Source organism: Musa acuminata, chromosome BXJ1-3 (assembly GCF_036884655.1).
Source record: "Musa acuminata AAA Group cultivar baxijiao chromosome BXJ1-3, Cavendish_Baxijiao_AAA, whole genome shotgun sequence".
NCBI lineage: Eukaryota > Viridiplantae > Streptophyta > Magnoliopsida > Zingiberales > Musaceae > Musa > Musa acuminata.
This window is the reverse complement of record NC_088329.1, coordinates 41,261,719-41,281,602: the sequence shown is the minus strand read 5'-3', so window position 1 is coordinate 41,281,602 and position 19,884 is coordinate 41,261,719. Positions and strand designations below refer to the sequence as shown.

The following is a 19,884-nucleotide window of genomic DNA, read 5'->3' as shown; positions in this document are numbered from 1 at the left end:
GGTCGACGCAACTGCGTTCGTGTCTAAATGATTAGGGATCTTCCTGGGATAATCATTGAGACTGCTGAAGTGGCCGACTGTGATGGTTCGATCGTGAAAAGGTCACCGTTTCCTCCGGGAGGGGGCTCCTCGCTTGAGCGTTTAGTGGGAGGCCTCCGTCTTCGCACCTGCACACAGGTCGGGTCGGGAGAGCTCAATCCGACCCCTCACGATCAAGTCAGTGGATAGTCTTAGGGATTTTTTTTCTTCCCCCCTTTTTTCTCGAAGTGCGAGGGTTTTTATAGTGAAGGTTCCCGTTGCCTGATGTGCCCGCTTGTAGAGAGCAAGATCGTACTCCCGGTAACATCTGACAGCGACGTTCGTGGCTTGATGGACCGAGCTTGAGCAGGATGTTAATGTGCCTCGACCGGCATTCCGGTCTGTTTGACCAGGTGCTGTCAGGTCAATCGAGGCGCGAGGTGTCATCTGGGGCAGCTGACGTCAGACCGGGTCTTATCTGGGACAGCTAACAGCTACCGTTAGACCGGGTCTTATTATCATTATTACCCTCATCAACATGTTCATTGAGTTCACTGTCCTCCTATATGAAACTAAATTAAGATGATGCTGTATATTTCGAGTCGAATCAATAAGTATTTAGATTGAGTTTAAGCTATATGGACAGACCAAAATAGCTTAATACGTCCATTGGAAACTCACATCTGTCGTGGGAACCAAACGGCATTCCTACCGTCTCTCTCGCTCTCGCCATGGAGACGGCGGGAGGATCGAAATGGAGCTTGATACGTCCCTTCTTGGTGATCCTCCTCGTCCACTCACTCGCCATCTACCTATTCACCCGCGGCTTCCTCCTCACCCGCACCGAGCTTGCCTCATTCAGCCACTGCTCCGATCTCACCCACTCCCCTTGCTCCTCGATCTCCTCCTCTCATCGCCGCAGCAACTTCACTCCCCCGCCCGACGAATCACCTGATGAACTCCATCAAGATCGCCGCTGCTGGACGAAGCCGGCTGTCGATCGCCTTGTTATCATCGTGCTCGACGCCCTCAGGTAATCCTTCTTCTCCGCCCTACCAAGACTCCTCTCGTCGTTCCATAAGCAGATCGGCTGGCGAAACCCCGATTTCTCGATCCGGTTTCCTGATTTTTTTTTTTTCGCTTGTAGGTTAAGTTTCTAGGTTTTCGTTTTCGAGTTCTCACACGATGTTTTTTCTTGGACGTCAGATTCGATTTTGTTGCGCCCAGTACGTTCTTTAAAGGTCAGTGTTCTTTCTCCTAATGTCTATCTTGTTATTTCCAATAATCCACGAGTATATCGGGGTAATATATGCGGTTTGCTGCAGATAAAAAGCCATGGATGGACAAATTACGGGTGTTACAGAAGCTGGCCTCGGCGGAAGGATCATCTGCTAGGATCTTTAAGGCCATCGCAGACCCACCAACTACAAGCTTGCAACGATTGAAGGTTAAATTCTGAAAGTTATTCTCGTCATTCTAAGCTATAGTATTTTAAGAAGCACCATGTATTGATTGTATGACTATTTATGCTAATCTGGTTGTGGCTTGCACGGTGTGGTTAACACATATCTATCATGATTCCACATTCATTTCAATTAAGTGTTACAATTATTGTTGTTTGACGAAGAATGTTACACCTAGTGCTTTGCATGTATGTTTTTTTCTGATTAAGTGACACAATGATGAGAAGTATTTTCCAGTACAGTTATCTTCAAGAAAAAGGGGTAATAACCCATGTTCCTAAAAATTGTTATCTTTTTAATAATTAGCTCCGTTAGCTCGAAATAGATTCATTAGCTTGTCATTAACCATAGCATTGTACTTCCGACATAATTAGGAGTTGTAGAATTGCAGTCACATTCCTGTTTTCACATTACTATTACTGTTTTTAAATAGAGCCATTTTCCATTACACTGAGCTTCTCATTGCAAATATGTTTTTTATTTCAGTAAGAAGTTTCCTTTAGAAAAAGTTTAAAGTTTGTTAAATTGTTCCATCCTTTTTAGGTATTGACATCATGAGAGTGGTGGATTGTCTTTCTTTTTGCCCCCAGGTTTAAAGTTTGTTATCCATTTATACTATTGCTGGCATTTTTTTTTTCAAATTTTCTATCTAATATTCTGATGTACACCTGAATGATTGACCATCTGCAGGCTCCTTAAAATGGAAATTCTTAAAGGAGTAAGTTAGAACACATACACAAAGGAGCATCTTTTTCAATTCATTGATTCTGGCTTAGTGAGGTGTAAGATTTTAGTAGGTTATCCAATGGAGAACAAAATATGAGGATCATATGAGGAGAGAACAACTCCAATCAAATTTGAAGAAAATATGAAATGGAGAGAAATACAGAATTACATTGCTCTAGATGTTTAACTTGTTACAGCTGATACTGAGCTCTGGAGAAGGCTTGATGTTTGTGGTTATACTAATTAACAGCAATCTTTTGTTATCAAGGATGTCGAGTGAGGTGCTTATTTCATAAATATTACAAGAGCATGTTCTTCCTGTTCAAGCTATATCTGACACAACCATATACTTTGTCGCTGGTGTTTCTTTTTCTTATGTTTATAGATAATTTTTGAAATATACTTTATCTGGCATCACAACAATTAATTTCTAAGAAATGTTATAAATCTATTATTTAGTCATAATTCCTCTTCTCCATGCCTCTTTTTTTTTTTTTGTGGCTTGTCTTCCTGCTACCTTGTTTAAGTTTTGAATTTCTGTTGGGACATCTTCAGGGACTAACTACTGGAGGACTCCCAACATTCATCGATGTTGGTAACAGTTTTGGAGCTCCAGCGATTGTGGAAGATAATCTGATACATCAGGTTTGTTTGTCTAGTATTACATTCACGTTGTTCATGCATTGTAAAAAACAAAGTATTTATCGATTGTGGAAGATAATCTGATACATCAGGTTTGTTTGTCTAGTATTACATTCACGTTGTTCATTTATTGTAAAAAGCAAAGCAAGTATTTAAACAAGAAACTTCTCATTATTTGTCTTCTTGGCCTAATATTGTCCAATAGGCTATTATTATGCATTTCAATTTTTGAATTTGTTACTTCTTCATATGTCAAAACAGTTGGTGAGAAATGGAAAGAGAGTGCTGATGATGGGTGATGATACCTGGTTGCAGCTGTTTCCTGATCACTTTAATACATCATATCCTTACCCTTCCTTTAATGTTAAAGATCTTGACACGGTAAGTTCACTTAAATCTATGTTCTCAATCCACCAGAAAATGGTGCCTTATTCTTAACAAAGGACATGATATATACACATATTTTCTACTGATATGAATCAGTCTCTATCTGGCAGGTAGATAATGGTGTGATCGAACACTTGCTTCCATCATTGTACAAAGAAGACTGGGATGTTCTTATTGCACATTTCCTTGGTGTGGTAAGTCGAAATAATTGTGTTATGATAAGTTCCCCTCCAAACTTTAAAATTAAATTACCTGCGTGTAGGTTATATCGATGGATGAACATGCAAAATTTGCTAAACTTTTATACTTGTATATGACTATTTGTATCTTTTTGTCCTTTCATCATAACTTGGTTTTCTGCTTGTTTGGTAAATAATATTTCGTATAATCACATTGTTAATCTTTTCAACAGAAGGCTTAGCCAGATCTTTAATTCTGTTTCTGTTGCTTCTTGGTAGATGTTGCCATGTAATTGATTTTTACAACATCACAAAATTCATGATGAGAGAGAATTTGTTGTTCAAATGCATAGATTTCATGATAAGAGAGGATTCTACATCACTAAAGTTAAATCTCGAATGAGTACTTTGTGATTTATTACAAGTAAAATCAGAGGAACCTAATATTCTCACCTCCCGTTTGACTGCAGATGCTACTGTGTGACTGATTCAACTGTCAATAAGTTTAGAAGGTCTGGTAGGGTCACTCGTATATTTTCTTTCTTATAAAAGATTCATCTTTCATTGTTCAAGTCTTCCATATTCTGATCTCACCTTCATTTAGTTACTAATGCAGTTCCAGTAAGTTAGCCTGGTAATTACTGGTATTTCAGATGATAGGGAAAAGAGGTAAAGAAAATAGAGTAGACATACAACAGGTGGACAGAAAGGACTTTTACATTGACCTGAAGGCATAAGAAGGCTTGTTTATTATACAAAGGATTTATGTGGGCTGATCTCTTTTCCAGCGACATGAATTATTCTTCGGAGCAGATATTATTCTTATTTCACCTAGTCTAGAACTCTCTAGATGTGAATAAAAGGAATTCAGGTGCCCGCAAGACAAAATCTAAGAGAAATACTACTAACTAGAATCCTATGTTTACTTGTAAGAGACCAAATTGCAACACTTATGATATTCAGTAAAAAGGAGAAGAAAATTCAACGATAGAGAAACAGGACTGAGCGACTTGTGTCTCAGGACCTTGCGTTGGTTCCTGAATTCAGTTTGACCTAATCTTATCTGGAACTTATTTGGCACCGATTGATGTGCTTCTATTTTGCTTATATTGACCCCGACAATTTCTGCAGTTTGTTACTTGTTTGGTCTCTGATACAATGCAATGAGACAACTAGCTCTGGTACCCCTTAGGGCACTGAAAAAATACTTGCAACAGATGTGCTTGCTCTTTGAAATTAAGATGCTTGACATCCGATTAATCATCAATGCAATCCATGCATGAGCGTCACAACCTCCTTGCTTTCTCCTAAATTAGGGTAGTCAATTCATTGCATCACATCAGATTTGTGATTATGTAGGACAACTGGGACAAATGTTCTTTGTGTGAGCAGATCTGATTCACAACTCATAATAGTTTCCAACGAAGATTTTGAATTTCTTCAGGAAATCATTTTGATCTGCAACCAAGGAAAGTGGGAACTAATTATCTGAATTTTGTAGAATCCTTCATGTAGCCTTTCTTATGAGAACCCCCATTTCATACTTAGGTTCTTGAGTGAACCATGTAACCCTGAAATGATTTTGCTTAGTTGTCCCAATTAATACATTCAAATAGTTGAGATGTATATGACCAAAAACAACTAAGATGCCACATGTGCTGTGACAGCTTTAATGAAGTGGTATAATATAGAGAAAGTAGGGCAGTGAGATACTAGAAGAAAATAGATATAAAAGAAGAGAAGGAATATGTATGGGCTGTCAGGGCTTAAGGAACTTGCCTTAAGAGGAAACTCATGCATGATAATTTTTCTCTTGCTTTCAGGGCCTCATTGAAATCATCTTTTACCTTTCTTGGACTTTTTAGATACAAACAGAATGCTTCCATCCTGTCATATCTCATAACCTTGGAATCTTCTCTGAATTTATTATCAATCATGCTTCTGTACAAACTGCAAAAATGATCCACAAGTTAATTCACATAAGAGCAAATGAAAGTTATGAAGAAAATTTTGGGGTTTGAAATGTAGATGATATTTATCATGATCCAACTCAAAATTTGAAAACATGAATTGAATTTAGTGTCCTAGTTTCTAGGTTATATTGGTTTTTCCATTTAAGTGGCATTTTGCTTGCATAATTTTTTGCAACATATATGATACTTAGATGATGATCAATTTCTTATTATCAATAGACAAAATAAGATGTGTTCTGAATCTTATCTTTTCTTTTTAAGGTAAGTCCTGTAGTGCTATTTGAGTAAGATAGTTAAGTATTCAGAGGAAAGAGAGGGGACAAAAGGGGCAAAAGGGAGAAAAAACTAAAATTGTTATAGATGGAGCATTAGTCTCACTCCAGACTAGAGGTCTTGATACCCATTCATCTTCATGATGGGTATGTTGATTTTTCATTCCAAATAACTCCAGATTTAATTTCTGAGGATGACATCAAGGTTGGAGTTTTCTGGTAATTCAAAGAATTCTTGCCTTCCACAACATCCAGCAGGTGAATGTGAACATGCCATCTCAGGAATACCTCCACCTCCCATTTATCCTATGCTTCTTCCATACTTGTTAACACTTTTTGACCCTCAGAAGATGTTCACAGCCACTGCAAGTAACATCCTTTTGCCAATTCTGTTTTGCAAAACTGCAGTTTAGGTTGTGATGTTTCATTACATAATGCCAGCCACGTTAATCATAACAAACCTTTGTTATGAGGCATTTCAATCTGTTTAAAGCTGGGTATTCTATAGATTCTGTTACTACTTACTACCAAAGTTTAGAAACTGAAGAAGGGTAAAGAACTGCACCCTCTGTTGACCCATTTTGATATAATAAAAATGTCATCAATTTTGAGAGAAATACCTCTTCTTGACTTAGAGCCTTTTTATGGATTCAAAGTAGTTATTGCATCCATAAGTAAAACACATGTTTCTTTTTGCAAAAGATTTTTCACTTTATTAAATGTGGTGATGCTAATCTTTTAGGATCATGCGGGGCATATATTTGGTGTTGATTCTGCACAGATGATACAGAAGTTGGAACAATATAACAGTATTCTTGAGGTATTTTTGCTGAAACCACTTGCTCAAAATTTTCTGTTTCCTGCTAGCCTTTATTGTTAACTACAATGACCATTGTGACATAACTCATGCTTTCATCTAGTAACAACTAACACTACTCTTCAGGAAGTTGTTGACGTGCTGAAGAGCGAATCTGGAGCAGGTGGCCTTCATGAGAACACTTTTCTCATTGTAATGGGTGATCATGGCCAAACCACAAACGGTGATCATGGTGGTGGCACAGCAGAAGAGGTTCAGTGTATTTCTTATACCATTTTAAAGTTTCGTGAGCAACTTTATGCTTGTTCTCCATACACTTCTTTTTATTTTAATTTGGAGTTTCTTGCTCACCTATCTATTCGTTTTGAGCATGTACTCTGCAGGTTGAAACATCACTCTTTGCTATGAGTTTACAGAGTCCTCCAGCTTCTGTTTCATCTGTTCTTGATTCAAGTTTTTGCCATCCTGATTTGGTATGTTTATGTCTCAGTGAAACTAATTCATTTATTGGAATCAATTTTGTAACTGGTGGCGGTTTCATATCCTTATTCTACATTATACCACAATTATTGTTTTATGTGATGTGCAATCTTTGATGCAGCACTCTTCCCCTTCTAGTTAAAGCTAGTTTAGAACAACTAATATCATCACACTTTGCACATTCATTTTAGTAAATCTGTTTCATTTTTTCTAAAAGCAAAATTGCTCTAATTATGCAATAAATATGGTAACATGTCTTTTGTTATCTGCTTTCCTAGATGCCTTGTACGCTTTTCCAATTGTCATCAACTCTTTCCCTTCTCAAGATTATTACCATATTAAATTAGAGGTAAGATATGATCACCTTTAGGATGGGAAAGAAATTAATTGATGGATGTCAATGGAGATGATATTAAAAGATAATTTAGGAGTTGTGAGGAGGTATATGGGTCAGGAAGAAATAAGGCTTTGCTTTTCACATGTTTCTAGTTTGAAAATGTTGATATTGAAGGCAAAATCTATTATTATATACCCTATGCTGGAGTATCTTACAATTTATTACTAGTTAAAGGCAAATGCAACGGACAATTTACACTATATGACAAAAGTTAGTACATAATAGTTAGGAACTTAGGATAAATTAATAAAGCATTGATGGCCCAAATGAAAGTTGATCAGGGTAAGATGCTGATGACTAGGTTTGCATAGCATCAGTAGCTGGTATTAAGTAAAGCTGAGCCATTGACCAGGATGAAACTGAGCTCTATAATGCCAAATAGTAGGATTAAAAGATGACAATAGTAGGGTTTAAAGTTTAAACTAACATGAACTAGTGGAGACAACAATTTGTGGAGCAAGATTGCATACTACATTACTTCAAATTTTGGTGAAACTGAGGATTCTCTCAGTCGAAAAGTAAAACCTAAGTTTTGTTATATGTATTTTGATTCATCAGTCAGAGTTATGTGGTGCCTTGTTGCATACATTGAAAATATTAAGATGTCTGTGCTGTTAGTTTTCAATAGAATGATATTTTGTTGCTTTGTTTTTAAATTTTTTTATTTCTCAAATTATCAGGATGGTAGAAAGCTATGCGTTGGCATCTTCGAACAGGTTAGGTCCATCCTCATGTTCCCTAATATTGCGAATATAGCAGTTCCTTCAATTCCTTCAACTGTTTTTTTCTTTTCTCACATTTCTTTTTATACATGCAGCTCGACTTTGCAGTAACTATTTCAGCACTCCTTGGTATTCCATTTCCTTTTGGCAGGTACATTTCAGAACCCTTGAAAGCCAGTGTTTGATTCCAGCACATTCAACCTCATTAGCTCATGATTATGCTATACTTAAACCCATGATTTACTGTTTACATATTCTGTTTTGGTAGTTGTAGCCCTTGAACCAAAGGAAGCGACATTGCATCTCGCTGCTCAACTTGTCAGCGTTGCTGATTTGATGTTCCACAAAAAAAGGGATACTTTAAGATATTAAATATTTAGTTTCTAGGTTTTTTTTTTTGTTTTTTCATTAGAGGTATAACCATGTCAGTTTACAATGTTTGTCTGTGTGCTGTTTTCGATGCCATAAGTGTGTGTCTATAGGTTTACATGTATTCGCGCGCGCGCGCGCGTGTGTGTGTGTGTAATATTCATATGTTTAAACTTAGGTGCTTTCTGTTACATAATTTCCGTGTTACCTACTATACATGGTGGCTTACAAGAATGAATTTTTCTCTCTGTAGCATTGGGCGTGTTGATCCTGAAATATATGCATTGAGTGCTCATACATGGGAAGGTCGAGGAACAGGTACAAACGATTGTCAACCATCATCAGATTTGGCAGCATGGAAGCAAAACTATGCTAATGCTCTCTGCATAAACTCATGGCAGGTACTACTTGAAATTGTGTAATAAAATTGTGCTACTACTACAGTGTAGTTAATTTACTTTTGTTAAACTATTTGTAGCTAAGAGTCTGCCCTGATTATGCCAAAGAGGTAAAAAACTATAATATTAGTGTTATACTCGGAATTCTACCTAAGGTTATTTTGCGGATTTCTTAATCAAATTTAGGTTAGCGTTAATTAGGGACATTTTGGCAATTTAACTTGGACATTGGTATCCCTCCTAATTATGTTAGGAATGGACTTTGATTAAAGGAGGGAGGTGGAGGATTGACCAAATCCTAAATTAATTAGGAGTACAAATAACAACAACAATAATAACAAAGTCATAAGTTCCAACTATTTGGGGTCGACTACAAGGATTTGAATACCATATTGTACCGTTCAGAACGGGCGGTACATACCGGTCTACTAGCAGATCGGAATGCGGACCGCCCGCTACCGGGTGGTATCAAGTATTTAGCCCTATATCGAGCGATACGAGGCTGTACTTAGCGGTAACGGTCGAAATTGATCGTTATCGAATAGTAGCAATGTTCTGATCATTGGAGGCCTCCTCAAGGGTTTTTAAACCCTTTCCTTCCCCCTATTTCAATCTATTTTACTATTACACTCTCTTAAATTCTCTCAAACTCATTTTTTTTCATATTCTTTCTCTTATTCTTATATTTTCACTTTCCTAAACTCAACAAAGCAACAAATTATGGATTGAATTAAATTTAGGAGGCTAATTTGGGAGGATTAATAGGAAATTATTTTTAATCAAGAGGTTCTACAACCATCGTATTCACAGTCATTGTATTATGGAGAATCTTATGGCCAACAACAGTATAGTGATAGTTGATCATATTTCTACGAGCAACAGTATGATACGAAGTAGCAGATCAATAGCGAAAGTAAAAGTTGTGACATTCACCAATTCGTACCTCAGGAGCCGCCTCGGACACATGTGATTTACGTTGATCAACCTACAATCATCACCACATTGATGCACCAATGACATACGGTGTATCAATACACTATATATGAGATTAATTTCAGGATTGTGTCCAACAAACATATCATATTGATATATAAATACATAGGATCGAGGACCTCGATCCACCTCCCATAGAGGTTCGTCGTTCGTTTTGGTGGTAGAATTAGGTATATCTACACATATAATTATTTAATTCATTTGAATTTTAATGTTTAAATTATATATAAAATAATCCAACAATTCAAATAATTTTTCTATAGATAATTCAATATTAACGGAAGGATGATCCGGAATGGATCGAAATTTGCAAACCTTGCACAAGGCTACTCCTCAAAGTTCGAAAAAGATTTGTGACACTATTCTTAACTTAATTTACATTAGTTTTGTTAAAACTATACTAAATGTATATTTGTTTCTAACTTAAAAACCCTATCCTAACTTTTTTTTCCCATTTTTCAAGTATTTTCGGAGGGTTTTATGCCTATTTTATACGTATCGCTTGGTATGTCATTTCGTATCGTACCGAGCAAAGCTCTATACATCGGTACAATACGAGATTAAAAACCTTGGTCAGCTACATGGATCTTCTGTCACCATTGAAATATGTAAAAAGCCATAAGTTTAGTTAAGTTCAGAGTACTTAAATATTTATTTATAGTTTCCATTAAAGTCCTTTTAGGTCTTTCTCTATATCCAAATTAAATTACCAAAATGTCCTTACTTAACTTTAACCTAAATTTGATTAGGAAATCCCCAATATAACTTAAGTAGAAATCCAGGTATAACAATTAGCAGTATTAACACTTCTGTTAAGTTCTGCTTCAAGGCAGTTCCTCCAGTACTTTATTGTTGGAAAAACCGAATAAGCCACGAGGTTAGCATCACATAATAGAAAGCTTTTTCTGTTACTTTTCATTTTGGTTCTTGTTTCTATTCTTGTGGCTGAGTGTGATACTCTTTCTGGTTGTGTCAAGCCACGACATTAGTAACAACAAACATTCAGAAGTAAATTTAGCATGCCCATGATATGCATGTGTCATTTCATGTCAAGAAATTGGCATGAGATGACATAATTCAACTCTATATATCTGAGATAATTAGATTGGGCAATCGGTTTTATGTCCATTAATGAATGAATTCAATGTTATTTTTTCTGTAGCCTTTTACCTTGCGTTCTCATGCTTTCTTATGTTCATTTGGACAAAGGAGTTTTGTTTACCAAATTATGGAACTAACAGATAAGAATCTGTATCTAGTTGTAGGAGACATTTGAATCTGGACTAGTCTAACATCAATTTTGTTATTTGCCTATCCCAATTGTAATCTTCAGTTGGGAAGGTTTCCTCCAATTCTCTTGCCATGCTTCTCTTAATTCAGTTCCTTTTTGGTCTGTTGTTTACTTTACAGGTGAAGAGATATATTGATCTTTATTCTGCCACATCAGTTATTGGGTTGCCTACTGAGGATCTAAACCATGTATCAGAGTTGTACAGTCAAGCTCAGACTAACTGGTCAGATACTGTGAGCAGCGGTTACTTACCTATGGGTACCCCTCACAGGATTCAGGATAGCGAAGAGTCACCTTTTCAACAGAAAATTGATGCATATTCTGACTTCTTAGAGAGTGTTGCCAAGCTTGCTCGATCAGCTTGGACAGAGTTTGATGGAACTTTGATGGGTGTTGGACTCAGTTGTATGCTTGTTTCTCTTGCCATTCACCTATTGGCGATCAGAAGGCTAAATATTCTCTGTAAGCCTTATCAAAATGCCCTGAACATTCTTGGTAATTATTTCAGTCTGGTTTCTCCTCTTCTCTTGGTGGCAATACGGGCAGCCAGTTTTCTGTCAAATAGTTACATATGTAAGCTCAAAACTACTATGCACACTGTATTGTCCATATCTTTTACTATTCTAATTGCCTTCAACTATTATGAATGTCATTCAGTGGCAGAAGGAAGCGTTGCAAATTTTCTTTTAGCTACTGCTGGTATTATCAGATTACAGCGTTCGATCAGGGAATGGAAGCTTCCGACAGATGTTAGTATTAGTTCCATGCAGATAGATGTTTCTGATTTTCATATTTTTTATTTTTGTGATATTTGGTTTTTGCAGGAACTTTTCTTTCTTATTTTAAGTACCATTATTAGATTTGGAATAGAAATTGGGATGTCAAAGGAAAGCTCTGCTTCGACATTTTTGTTTACCTTTTCTAAAAATATTTTTGGTATCAATGAAGGAGATCCTCTTTTGACAGTTTTGACAGACATATTTCCAATAATTTTGCTATTCGTTTTGGCAATCATGTTTTACAAGTTCATTTCTGGCATATGTTGTTGGCCACACTTTAGATATATTCTCTATTTTGGAACCGTATGTAGCTATCTGCTCATAGCATTACATTGGGCCTCCGAGAGCAATTTGATGCCTATTTCTTTGTTTGTTCAATATACTGGAAGGAACTTTGCACCTCAAGTGGTTTATGCTATTGGCTTTGGACTTCTGGTATTGTCAGTGCTTTCTCGGTTTCTGGACAGTAGTAGGGTAAAGCCAACAGCAAGGATGACAGTTTTATCTCTGGCCTTAGTTTCTTCATGGAGCCCAACTATCTTGATTCTACTGGGAAGACAAGGTCCCTTTGCTGTTTTGATTTTCATAAGTGGAGGTATTCTTTATCTCAAGTTTTAGTCCAGTTGTTTTGTCTACGTGTAATGATTATAAATCTTAAAATAACAGTCTACTAGTTTGTAGATTTTTATATTACATGCTTGGAAGTTGTTTTGTCAATGATTTTTCTGCTATGTTTTCCTGGAATTCATAAGTGTAATACCGTATCATTTGAATAATCTTTATATGACAGCCTGGTTTATAGTAAAGTCATGGAGGGAAGGATGGATAGAATCCACAAGAAGAGATTTGGGAGCCTTCGTCATTGATCCTATACCTGTGATTCAATGGAGCTTTCTAGCTGTTTGTTTATTCTTTTGCACTGGTCACTGGTAAGTCACATGGATTTTATAAATTTTTTTAATATTAACACCTGTAGAATATTTTTTTACATTTAGCTTAGGCTAGAATAAGTTATCAGGGGACTGCATCAAGTTAACCTGTACCCCATAGCTAATTTCATGCATTGGTTAAGATTTTCACCTAAAATTTTTGCTCCCTGTATATTCACCCTGCACAGAAGATACACTAGCTTAGCATGATTGTGCACATATCTGTACCCACAATTGTTGGAATAATACATATGACCCCCATATCTTTAGCATGGTACCTCAGTTTGTTCTGCATATGGAAGCCAGTTTCGTTCCTGGTGTTCAATTTATTATGTTATTAGTGACCATAATTCACATATTTGAAAGCAGATGGAATTATTTCCCTGGAGGATGCTATACTTTTTCTCAAATTTTTGTGTAATTTTCTTTTTAATGCATACTGTGGAATGATCCTTCTATGACTGCATTTAGAGATATGATGAAGGAAGACAATAGTTTTGTAGAGGTGCATCATTTAAATGCCTGAAATGCTATTATCTGGTAAGATGAAGTTAGTTGTACATTTCTTGTGTACTTTTCCAATATTTTGACTAAAATACTTTTCCAGTATTCGGTGAATATGGACTTCCTCAGTAGCATGTGATGTGAAAATCATGTATATTGATCTTGAAACAATGGCCAATATGATGTGATGAGTTTAGTTGTTATTTTGTTACAAATGTGATAGGTAGACATGCATGGTTTATCACATGTCCGGACAGATTTCACATTTTTCATATCCTGACATATACGTGGAATTTCTAGTCTTTATGTTTGCCCTTTTCACACGTAACCTTTGTGTATAATTATGCAGGTGTACCTTTGATGGTCTGCGTTATGGTGCAGCATTTGTTGGGTAAGTCGAGACGTTCTATATTTCTTACTGATTAAACTGCAGATTTTCTATGATGCATGTTTATGGTTACTCATAGGTCACTACCTTTATAAGTCTTTTAGGTCCTTTCTTCACCAATGCCTTTGCTTTTGTTTGGAGGCTTAAAATCTTCATTTACAAAAGTGATACATTTATTACCTTATTGTTTTGCAGGTTTGATCATTTCAATATCATCCGTCAAGGTCTTCTACTTGCAATAGATACTTTTGGTGTGTCTCACATTCTTCCTATTCTTAGTATTCCATTTATTATCACAATCCAGTTGCAGAATAGTAAGGAAAACTCTGCTGAGGGTAATACTTTTCTCTACCTGACACAGGTAATTTGATTCATTTTTTACAGACCATATATCACATTTTGCAACTTCTCAAAAATTACTTTTCCCTCTCTTGTTCTTTTTTATCGATAATTGCCATGGTGTAGATCAGTGAACATTCTCCCTGTTCACTTCTCTGTCCTGAATTTTCAGTTTATCCCTAATCATTTGTACCATTCTTGTGAACGTTCAGGTCTTCTTGATTTATGGGCTTATAACAGCTACAACAACTACATTGACAATCATATGCGTCACAATTCAAAGAAGACATCTAATGGTCTGTTTCTAAGGAGATCTTATTTTTCAATTCACCATATTTCCTCATAATATTAGCTTTTACTACTTTAAACCAATCAATGATGATAAAGCAATAATAATTAATCAACCTTTTTATATTCTGAAAGAATTTCTTTGATGTTCCCTAAATAAAAAGTTGTTTCAGAAAACTTGTAAAAATCATTTTTTTATCTGGTGATTAGGTACTATATGGGCATGTTTAAATCCATAATAAAGTAAATCTTTAAACCTTTTTCAATTTTCTTGCAGGTTTGGGGATTATTTGCACCAAAATATGTTTTTGATGCCATAGGCCTTCTTGTGACAGATGCATTAATTTTTATGGCTTCTCTGTACTATTACTGACATGGCAGTGATGTGTTCTGTAATGGCATGAAGACTCAGGCTCAGCATTTTCCTCCAAATTTTTTTCTTGGAGAACTAGATTCATTACTAATTTAACCATTTTTATTCAGTAGATAATTAGATGAATTTTGTCATGGTCCGGTCTTCATTGGCTGCTCTGAGGCATATTGCCTAATGGTAACAACTTCTTCACTCTATGGTTATTGCTAACATCTCTTGGAACTTCAAGTTTATATAAAACTATGATATTTTTAATGATACAGGTTTCTTATACAAAGGACATAAATCAATGGATTATTGTTTGATAAAAGGGAAAAAAGTGGCATGCATCTTGGAAATCTCATATTGCTTCAGATCTTTCCTTGGAGCTTGTCAAATTGTTTAGGTCGTGTTTTTCATGTTATGATAAATGGCTATTGATGATTTAGTTGATTTCTTCTTTTACCAAGGGATGTCAATGCGGCTAACTTCAGTTGTCGAACATTGAAGACAATTTTGGTGCCCATTTAGTCACTAGAGCAACCTGGCAGGATAATGAGATCCAGGATATAGCTATTTTATTCCTGATAATTTTATACACTTTATTTGTGAGAACTGATTTATCATTTTGAAAGATGAGCAGATTAGTGTGTGTGACCATCATTTGGCATCTAGTGTACCTGTGACGCTCTAGATAATCCATCATTTCAGCCTCTGGTAGCTGATCTCATATCAGCTTCGCTAGATAAGAGTTTAATGCACGTGAATACGATCTGTTATTATGTTAATGAAGATATGAGAAGCTAAGGTATGAAAACCTTGACCGTGGATGCTCTGTGGTCACTGAGCTTTACTTTTACCTTTTGATGCTTTCTATTCTTGCTTGCTTCCTGTGGTTATGCTCTTATATGGAAGACTTATTTGATTATCTGATGCCTATTCTCTGTATTGAGTCTAAAAGCAGCGGAATGCTTTGGTTTAGAGAGGAGATATGCAAATTATTCTCCATCTTCTACTAGGTGGACAAATTCATTTACAATTTTGTTTCAAGAACTCACTGGTGCATATCGTCACATCAATTGCACAAATGGTTTCAGTTAATCATAGATGTGCAACAACTAATATTTTGTAGAGGCTCTGCTCCATTTTGTATCGTCACTAGGAAACCATTAATTCTCAGTTTCCTGGAACAAATTGTTTGTCTTTCGTTGCTTGCAGCAATATGTTAGGGAGTTCAGTGGTAAAGGTAGATCACATTTCAATAAATTATGATGTCGTGATTATAAAAAAAATCAGAGTCGTTGAACGCACTTAATTCATACCTTGTATTTTTTGTGTGGTAGTACATATAATTAATTATGGTGAAATGACCTATTGCAGGAGAATTTGGCTTGACTTTGTCGTCCTACCTGCGAGCATTTTATTACCTTCAATAGATATTTTGCCTCTTATATAAATCTTGCCTCTTGTTAAAAGAAAAACAAAGTTTATCATGCTTCTCGCTTGCATATTGCTTCTGAATATGTTTCTATCCTAGTTACTCCTGTGCATAAATTGATGTCTTAGCTGCTTTAGATCAGCATGTAACGTGGTCTGGGTAGTTAATAGTTGTTGAATAGTCTGTGGTTTAGACTTTGTATGCTGACTTAAATGAGTAGAAGCATTTTGAACTGACCTGTTTTAAGATGCACATGATTTGGGGACCTTGTGGAACAATATATTGTAGAAACAAGAGCACCAGCATGACCATGGAAAGCGTGCAAAAGATTCTAATCATATTGTTCATCAAAGGTGCGTCATGTTTAGTTTGAAGAATTTTACCTGTCTACAAAAGACCTCTCATCTTTCAAGACCCCAGTCCCATATTTTATTGACGGCATATTAGAACGAGAACATTTTGTTTCCTTGGTTGCGTATTGTCCATGTCTTTGCTTAGTGTTTATTATGTCAAAGCCCGTCGCAATTTTTTGCCCGCACAATAATGGAACCATACAGCAGAAACTGTGGAGCCGACTTCCAGAGTTGTTTCTCGTCAATTAATCACTAAACTCACATAAACAGGGTTGCCGTCTCTTCCCCAGCATTCTCTGGGCCACAAGAAGGTCCTTCTGTGCTCGTAATGCACCCGGAAGGAAGGTAAAGTCTTATTCTGATGTGCATCTTCCACCAGCATATGCAGATGGTTGAGGTGAAGCCTTCACAGCTTTTTCTTCCAGTATTCCTGTTCATGGGGCCTCGCATCGATATTTGGTGAACCCTCTGTTGCTGCTTTCGAGTCAAATCAGGTGGCCAATCTAAATTTCCTTGTTGTACCTGCACCCCTCTTTTTTGTCAGGCTAAAGAATCTGATAGGGAATGGGCACTCGTTGAGCTCGGTAAGATTTCTTATTTTTACTTGATTGCACGTTTGTTGTTTCTTCCTTCGTCTGTTTATGTTTAGAGTTGGTCATATTATTCCTAGTCAAATCACTCCCATCCTGCACGTTTGTTTAGGCATGTGATGAGGTTTCCTGTCAATGTGATGAGGCTCCCATCTTGCACTGCAGCAGGAAGACAAAAAGAGGAGCAGATCTTTCGAGGCAGACTTCCTTCTCCTTCGTCAATTTGGTCTTTGCTTCTCTTTTGATTATGAGCCTTTATGCAACTTACTGCTTGCCAGCTTCATCATCACACAATCGCTGTTCTAAATGATTTCCTCAACATAGTGACAAAGAGAACAAATGTCAGCCTCGGTAGACTATCGAGCCACTCTCCAACTTCTACACGCAACCAGGAAGCGCCTCCTTTTGTGGCACTTTCTTCATGAACATGTATCTTCTCATGCTCAAGTATATATGATTTGTCTCGTTTAATATATAGCTCGAGAATTTAGAGCCTCGTAAGCCTCATGATCGAAGCTGAGGTGACCTGAGTAGTTATCGGATCATTCAGCAAGAGGTAGACGGCCATAAGCAGACAGTGGAGCGCAGTTGCCTTCACAGAATTGATTGTTGACTGCCAAAAGGCAAAGGATTGATGGTGTTAGTGATGAAGGAAACTTGAAGGGGACTCCTTAGAACATAGATTTTTTTCCACTTTTCATGGCAGCATGTCAACTGCATCTATGCAAGAAAACAGCGAAAAAGAAGGAGGTGAAGGTGACTGAAAAGAAGCTTTTATTATCTGCACTCTGTCCCAACCTAAACAATTAAGTTGGGATAACACTGCCACCCTGACAAATTATTCGAAGATTACATAGCTTACGACTGTTCTCCGAGACTTATGTGCATGAGAAAAATCTTGTAACACACACCCACACACACACACACACACCTGTGAACTACTCTGCTGTCTTCTCTTTGCTTCCGAGTCCTCCAATTCAGTTGCTGTTTCCGAGAACTCGATTAATGAATAGCTGTATGCTTCTCTCCATTGCTGATTCCATACGAGCACCGGCTTTGTTTCTTGATCGTGTCTGTCAATCTGATGGTGCCGTTGAGGTACTCCGACCATTTGAGATCCTCTGGCTCGCCTTCGAGATGGATTTCCGCTCCCTTGTTGGGCAGCAGCTCTGACCACGGGAAGATGCCATTGTCGAGAAAGGGACTGTAGCTCTGCAACTCCACTCCATTGCTACTGTTGCCGCTGCTCGCGCTGCTGTTGCTGGTATTGCATGCCTCGAAGTACTGGAAAGGTAGCAGGGAGGCGTCCGGTGGGAGACCGGCGGGCATCGGCTTTAATTCCACCGAGGTCGATCGAGTCGACGGTGTGTTGTAGCTCAATTCTGGGATCACATCGAGCAGCCTGCAGTTCTGGGCAAACCAGAGAGGCATATTTTGGTTGACGATGTCGCAGTTAGAGCTCCGAGATGCATGCTGAAGTGCGATGTAGCTCAATGAGCTGGCCAGGGAGGAGCTCTCCACGCTTCTGGGAAGGCCGAGTTCTTCCGTGGCTGTCATCGACCTCCCAATTTGGTTCCGCTCCAGCATTGGCATCAATGGCGCAATCGGCTGGAGGACGGCGAGCTCCGGATTCCCCGACCCGGGCGGCGCGAGCTTCTTCGGCTCGCCGGATTCTGACGCCTTGTAGCCGTTACCGGCTGCTCTTGCCTCTCCGCCGTCTGCCTCGTTGAGCGGCTTGTGGGTGTCGGGATCGATGCCGCTCTGCTTCAGCTTCTTCTTCACGCAGGAATTCCAAAAGTTCTTGATCTCATTGTCCGTCCTCCCCGGCAACCGGGTAGCAATCCGCGACCATCTGACGGAACAGCAGTCAGAGCTTGCAGACGCATCTCTGGGGATGCCATGTATTATTATTAGTAGTAGTACCTGTTGCCTAACACCGCATGGAGTTCGACGATGAGGTCCTCCTCCTGCTGGGAGAAGGTGCCCCTCTTGAGATCAGGCCTCAGATAGTTTATCCACCTCAATCTGCAGCTCTTGCCGCACCTCTGGAGACCTGCAAGTTCGTAGCTTCAGCTCCGAGCCGAGTCTCGAGCATTGACGCAAGTGAACAACAGAACACGTACCTGCTAACTTGGGCACGGAGCTCCAACATCCATGGCCGTACTTGGTGATATGATTCAGAAGCTTCTCGTCCTCCTCGGGAGACCACAGGCCTTTCCTCAGCTTCTGCTTGAAGCAGCAAGCGTGCCTCCCCATTCCGGCCGGAGGGATTCGACTCAGAAGACGGGGGCGAGCTGAAAGGGCAGGGCGGCCATGGTCAAACCTGCCTGCCGTCGTTGGATTTTGGATTCTCGGCCTCCTTCCTTCACATTCATTCAATCGCCACGGCCTTTTAACGTAGGGGGCTGAGTGCCACATCCAGCTCGTAGACTTAACGTTCTGCTGGTCCAACAGTGGGGGCAGTGTCTGCCACCATTCTTCCACAGCAGACTTTGTCCATGGCAGTAAAAAGTAAAAGGCCATGCAAAAAAGGCTTCTTGGAATTGACCGATCAGCGTATCTTTCCACTGTAAGCTTCGAGAATGCATGTATCTCAAGATTACGTTGGTCTCAAATCCAGGTGGTGGTAAATTTCAGCTCCACTTTCAGGGAGAGAGAGTGCACACGAACGTGTTGGGCATCATGCGTCAGGGGGGAGAACAGCTCCTCTTTTGCTTTTTGGTGGATCTCTGATCACATCCACCGCGATGGAGAGCCTTGTCAAGGTTGTGTGAAGTGGCTGTAAAGGCAAAAAAGG

General features: G+C 38.3%; 2 protein-coding genes across 4 annotated transcripts; one reads left to right on the top strand and one right to left on the bottom strand.

Moving 5' to 3' along the window:
• The first annotated feature begins 671 nt into the window (after positions 1 to 671).
• Positions 672 to 15,436, top strand: LOC135585403 (uncharacterized). Of its 3 annotated transcripts, none has more exons than XM_065138726.1 (21): positions 672 to 1,051; positions 1,225 to 1,259; positions 1,344 to 1,465; positions 2,763 to 2,852; positions 3,111 to 3,230; positions 3,347 to 3,430; positions 6,403 to 6,480; positions 6,604 to 6,729; positions 6,861 to 6,950; positions 8,035 to 8,070; positions 8,172 to 8,227; positions 8,699 to 8,846; positions 11,247 to 11,700; positions 11,785 to 11,876; positions 11,952 to 12,501; positions 12,697 to 12,835; positions 13,689 to 13,730; positions 13,923 to 14,088; positions 14,279 to 14,362; positions 14,632 to 14,904; positions 14,991 to 15,436. In XM_065138726.1, exons 1-20 carry the CDS (start codon positions 750 to 752, stop codon positions 14,725 to 14,727), a joined length of 2,910 nt encoding a protein of 969 aa, XP_064994798.1. In that variant the 5' UTR covers positions 672 to 749; the 3' UTR covers positions 14,728 to 14,904; positions 14,991 to 15,436. The 3 variants fall into 3 exon arrangements, with proteins under 3 accessions (XP_064994798.1, XP_064994805.1, XP_064994811.1); XM_065138733.1 differs by having other exon boundaries at positions 914 to 1,051; positions 1,166 to 1,259; XM_065138739.1 differs by lacking the exons at positions 672 to 1,051; positions 1,225 to 1,259 and adding an exon at positions 2,025 to 2,071.
• A 2,408-nt stretch (positions 15,437 to 17,844) lies between these two features.
• On the bottom strand, positions 17,845 to 19,493 carry LOC103978911 (transcription factor MYB61). Its single transcript, XM_009394869.3, has 3 exons — positions 19,211 to 19,493; positions 19,011 to 19,140; positions 17,845 to 18,939 (listed from the first exon to the last, which is right to left on the bottom strand). Exons 1-3 carry the CDS (start codon positions 19,341 to 19,343, stop codon positions 18,090 to 18,092), a joined length of 1,113 nt encoding a protein of 370 aa, XP_009393144.2. The 5' UTR covers positions 19,344 to 19,493; the 3' UTR covers positions 17,845 to 18,089.
• Between the last annotated feature and the right edge of the window lie 391 nt (positions 19,494 to 19,884).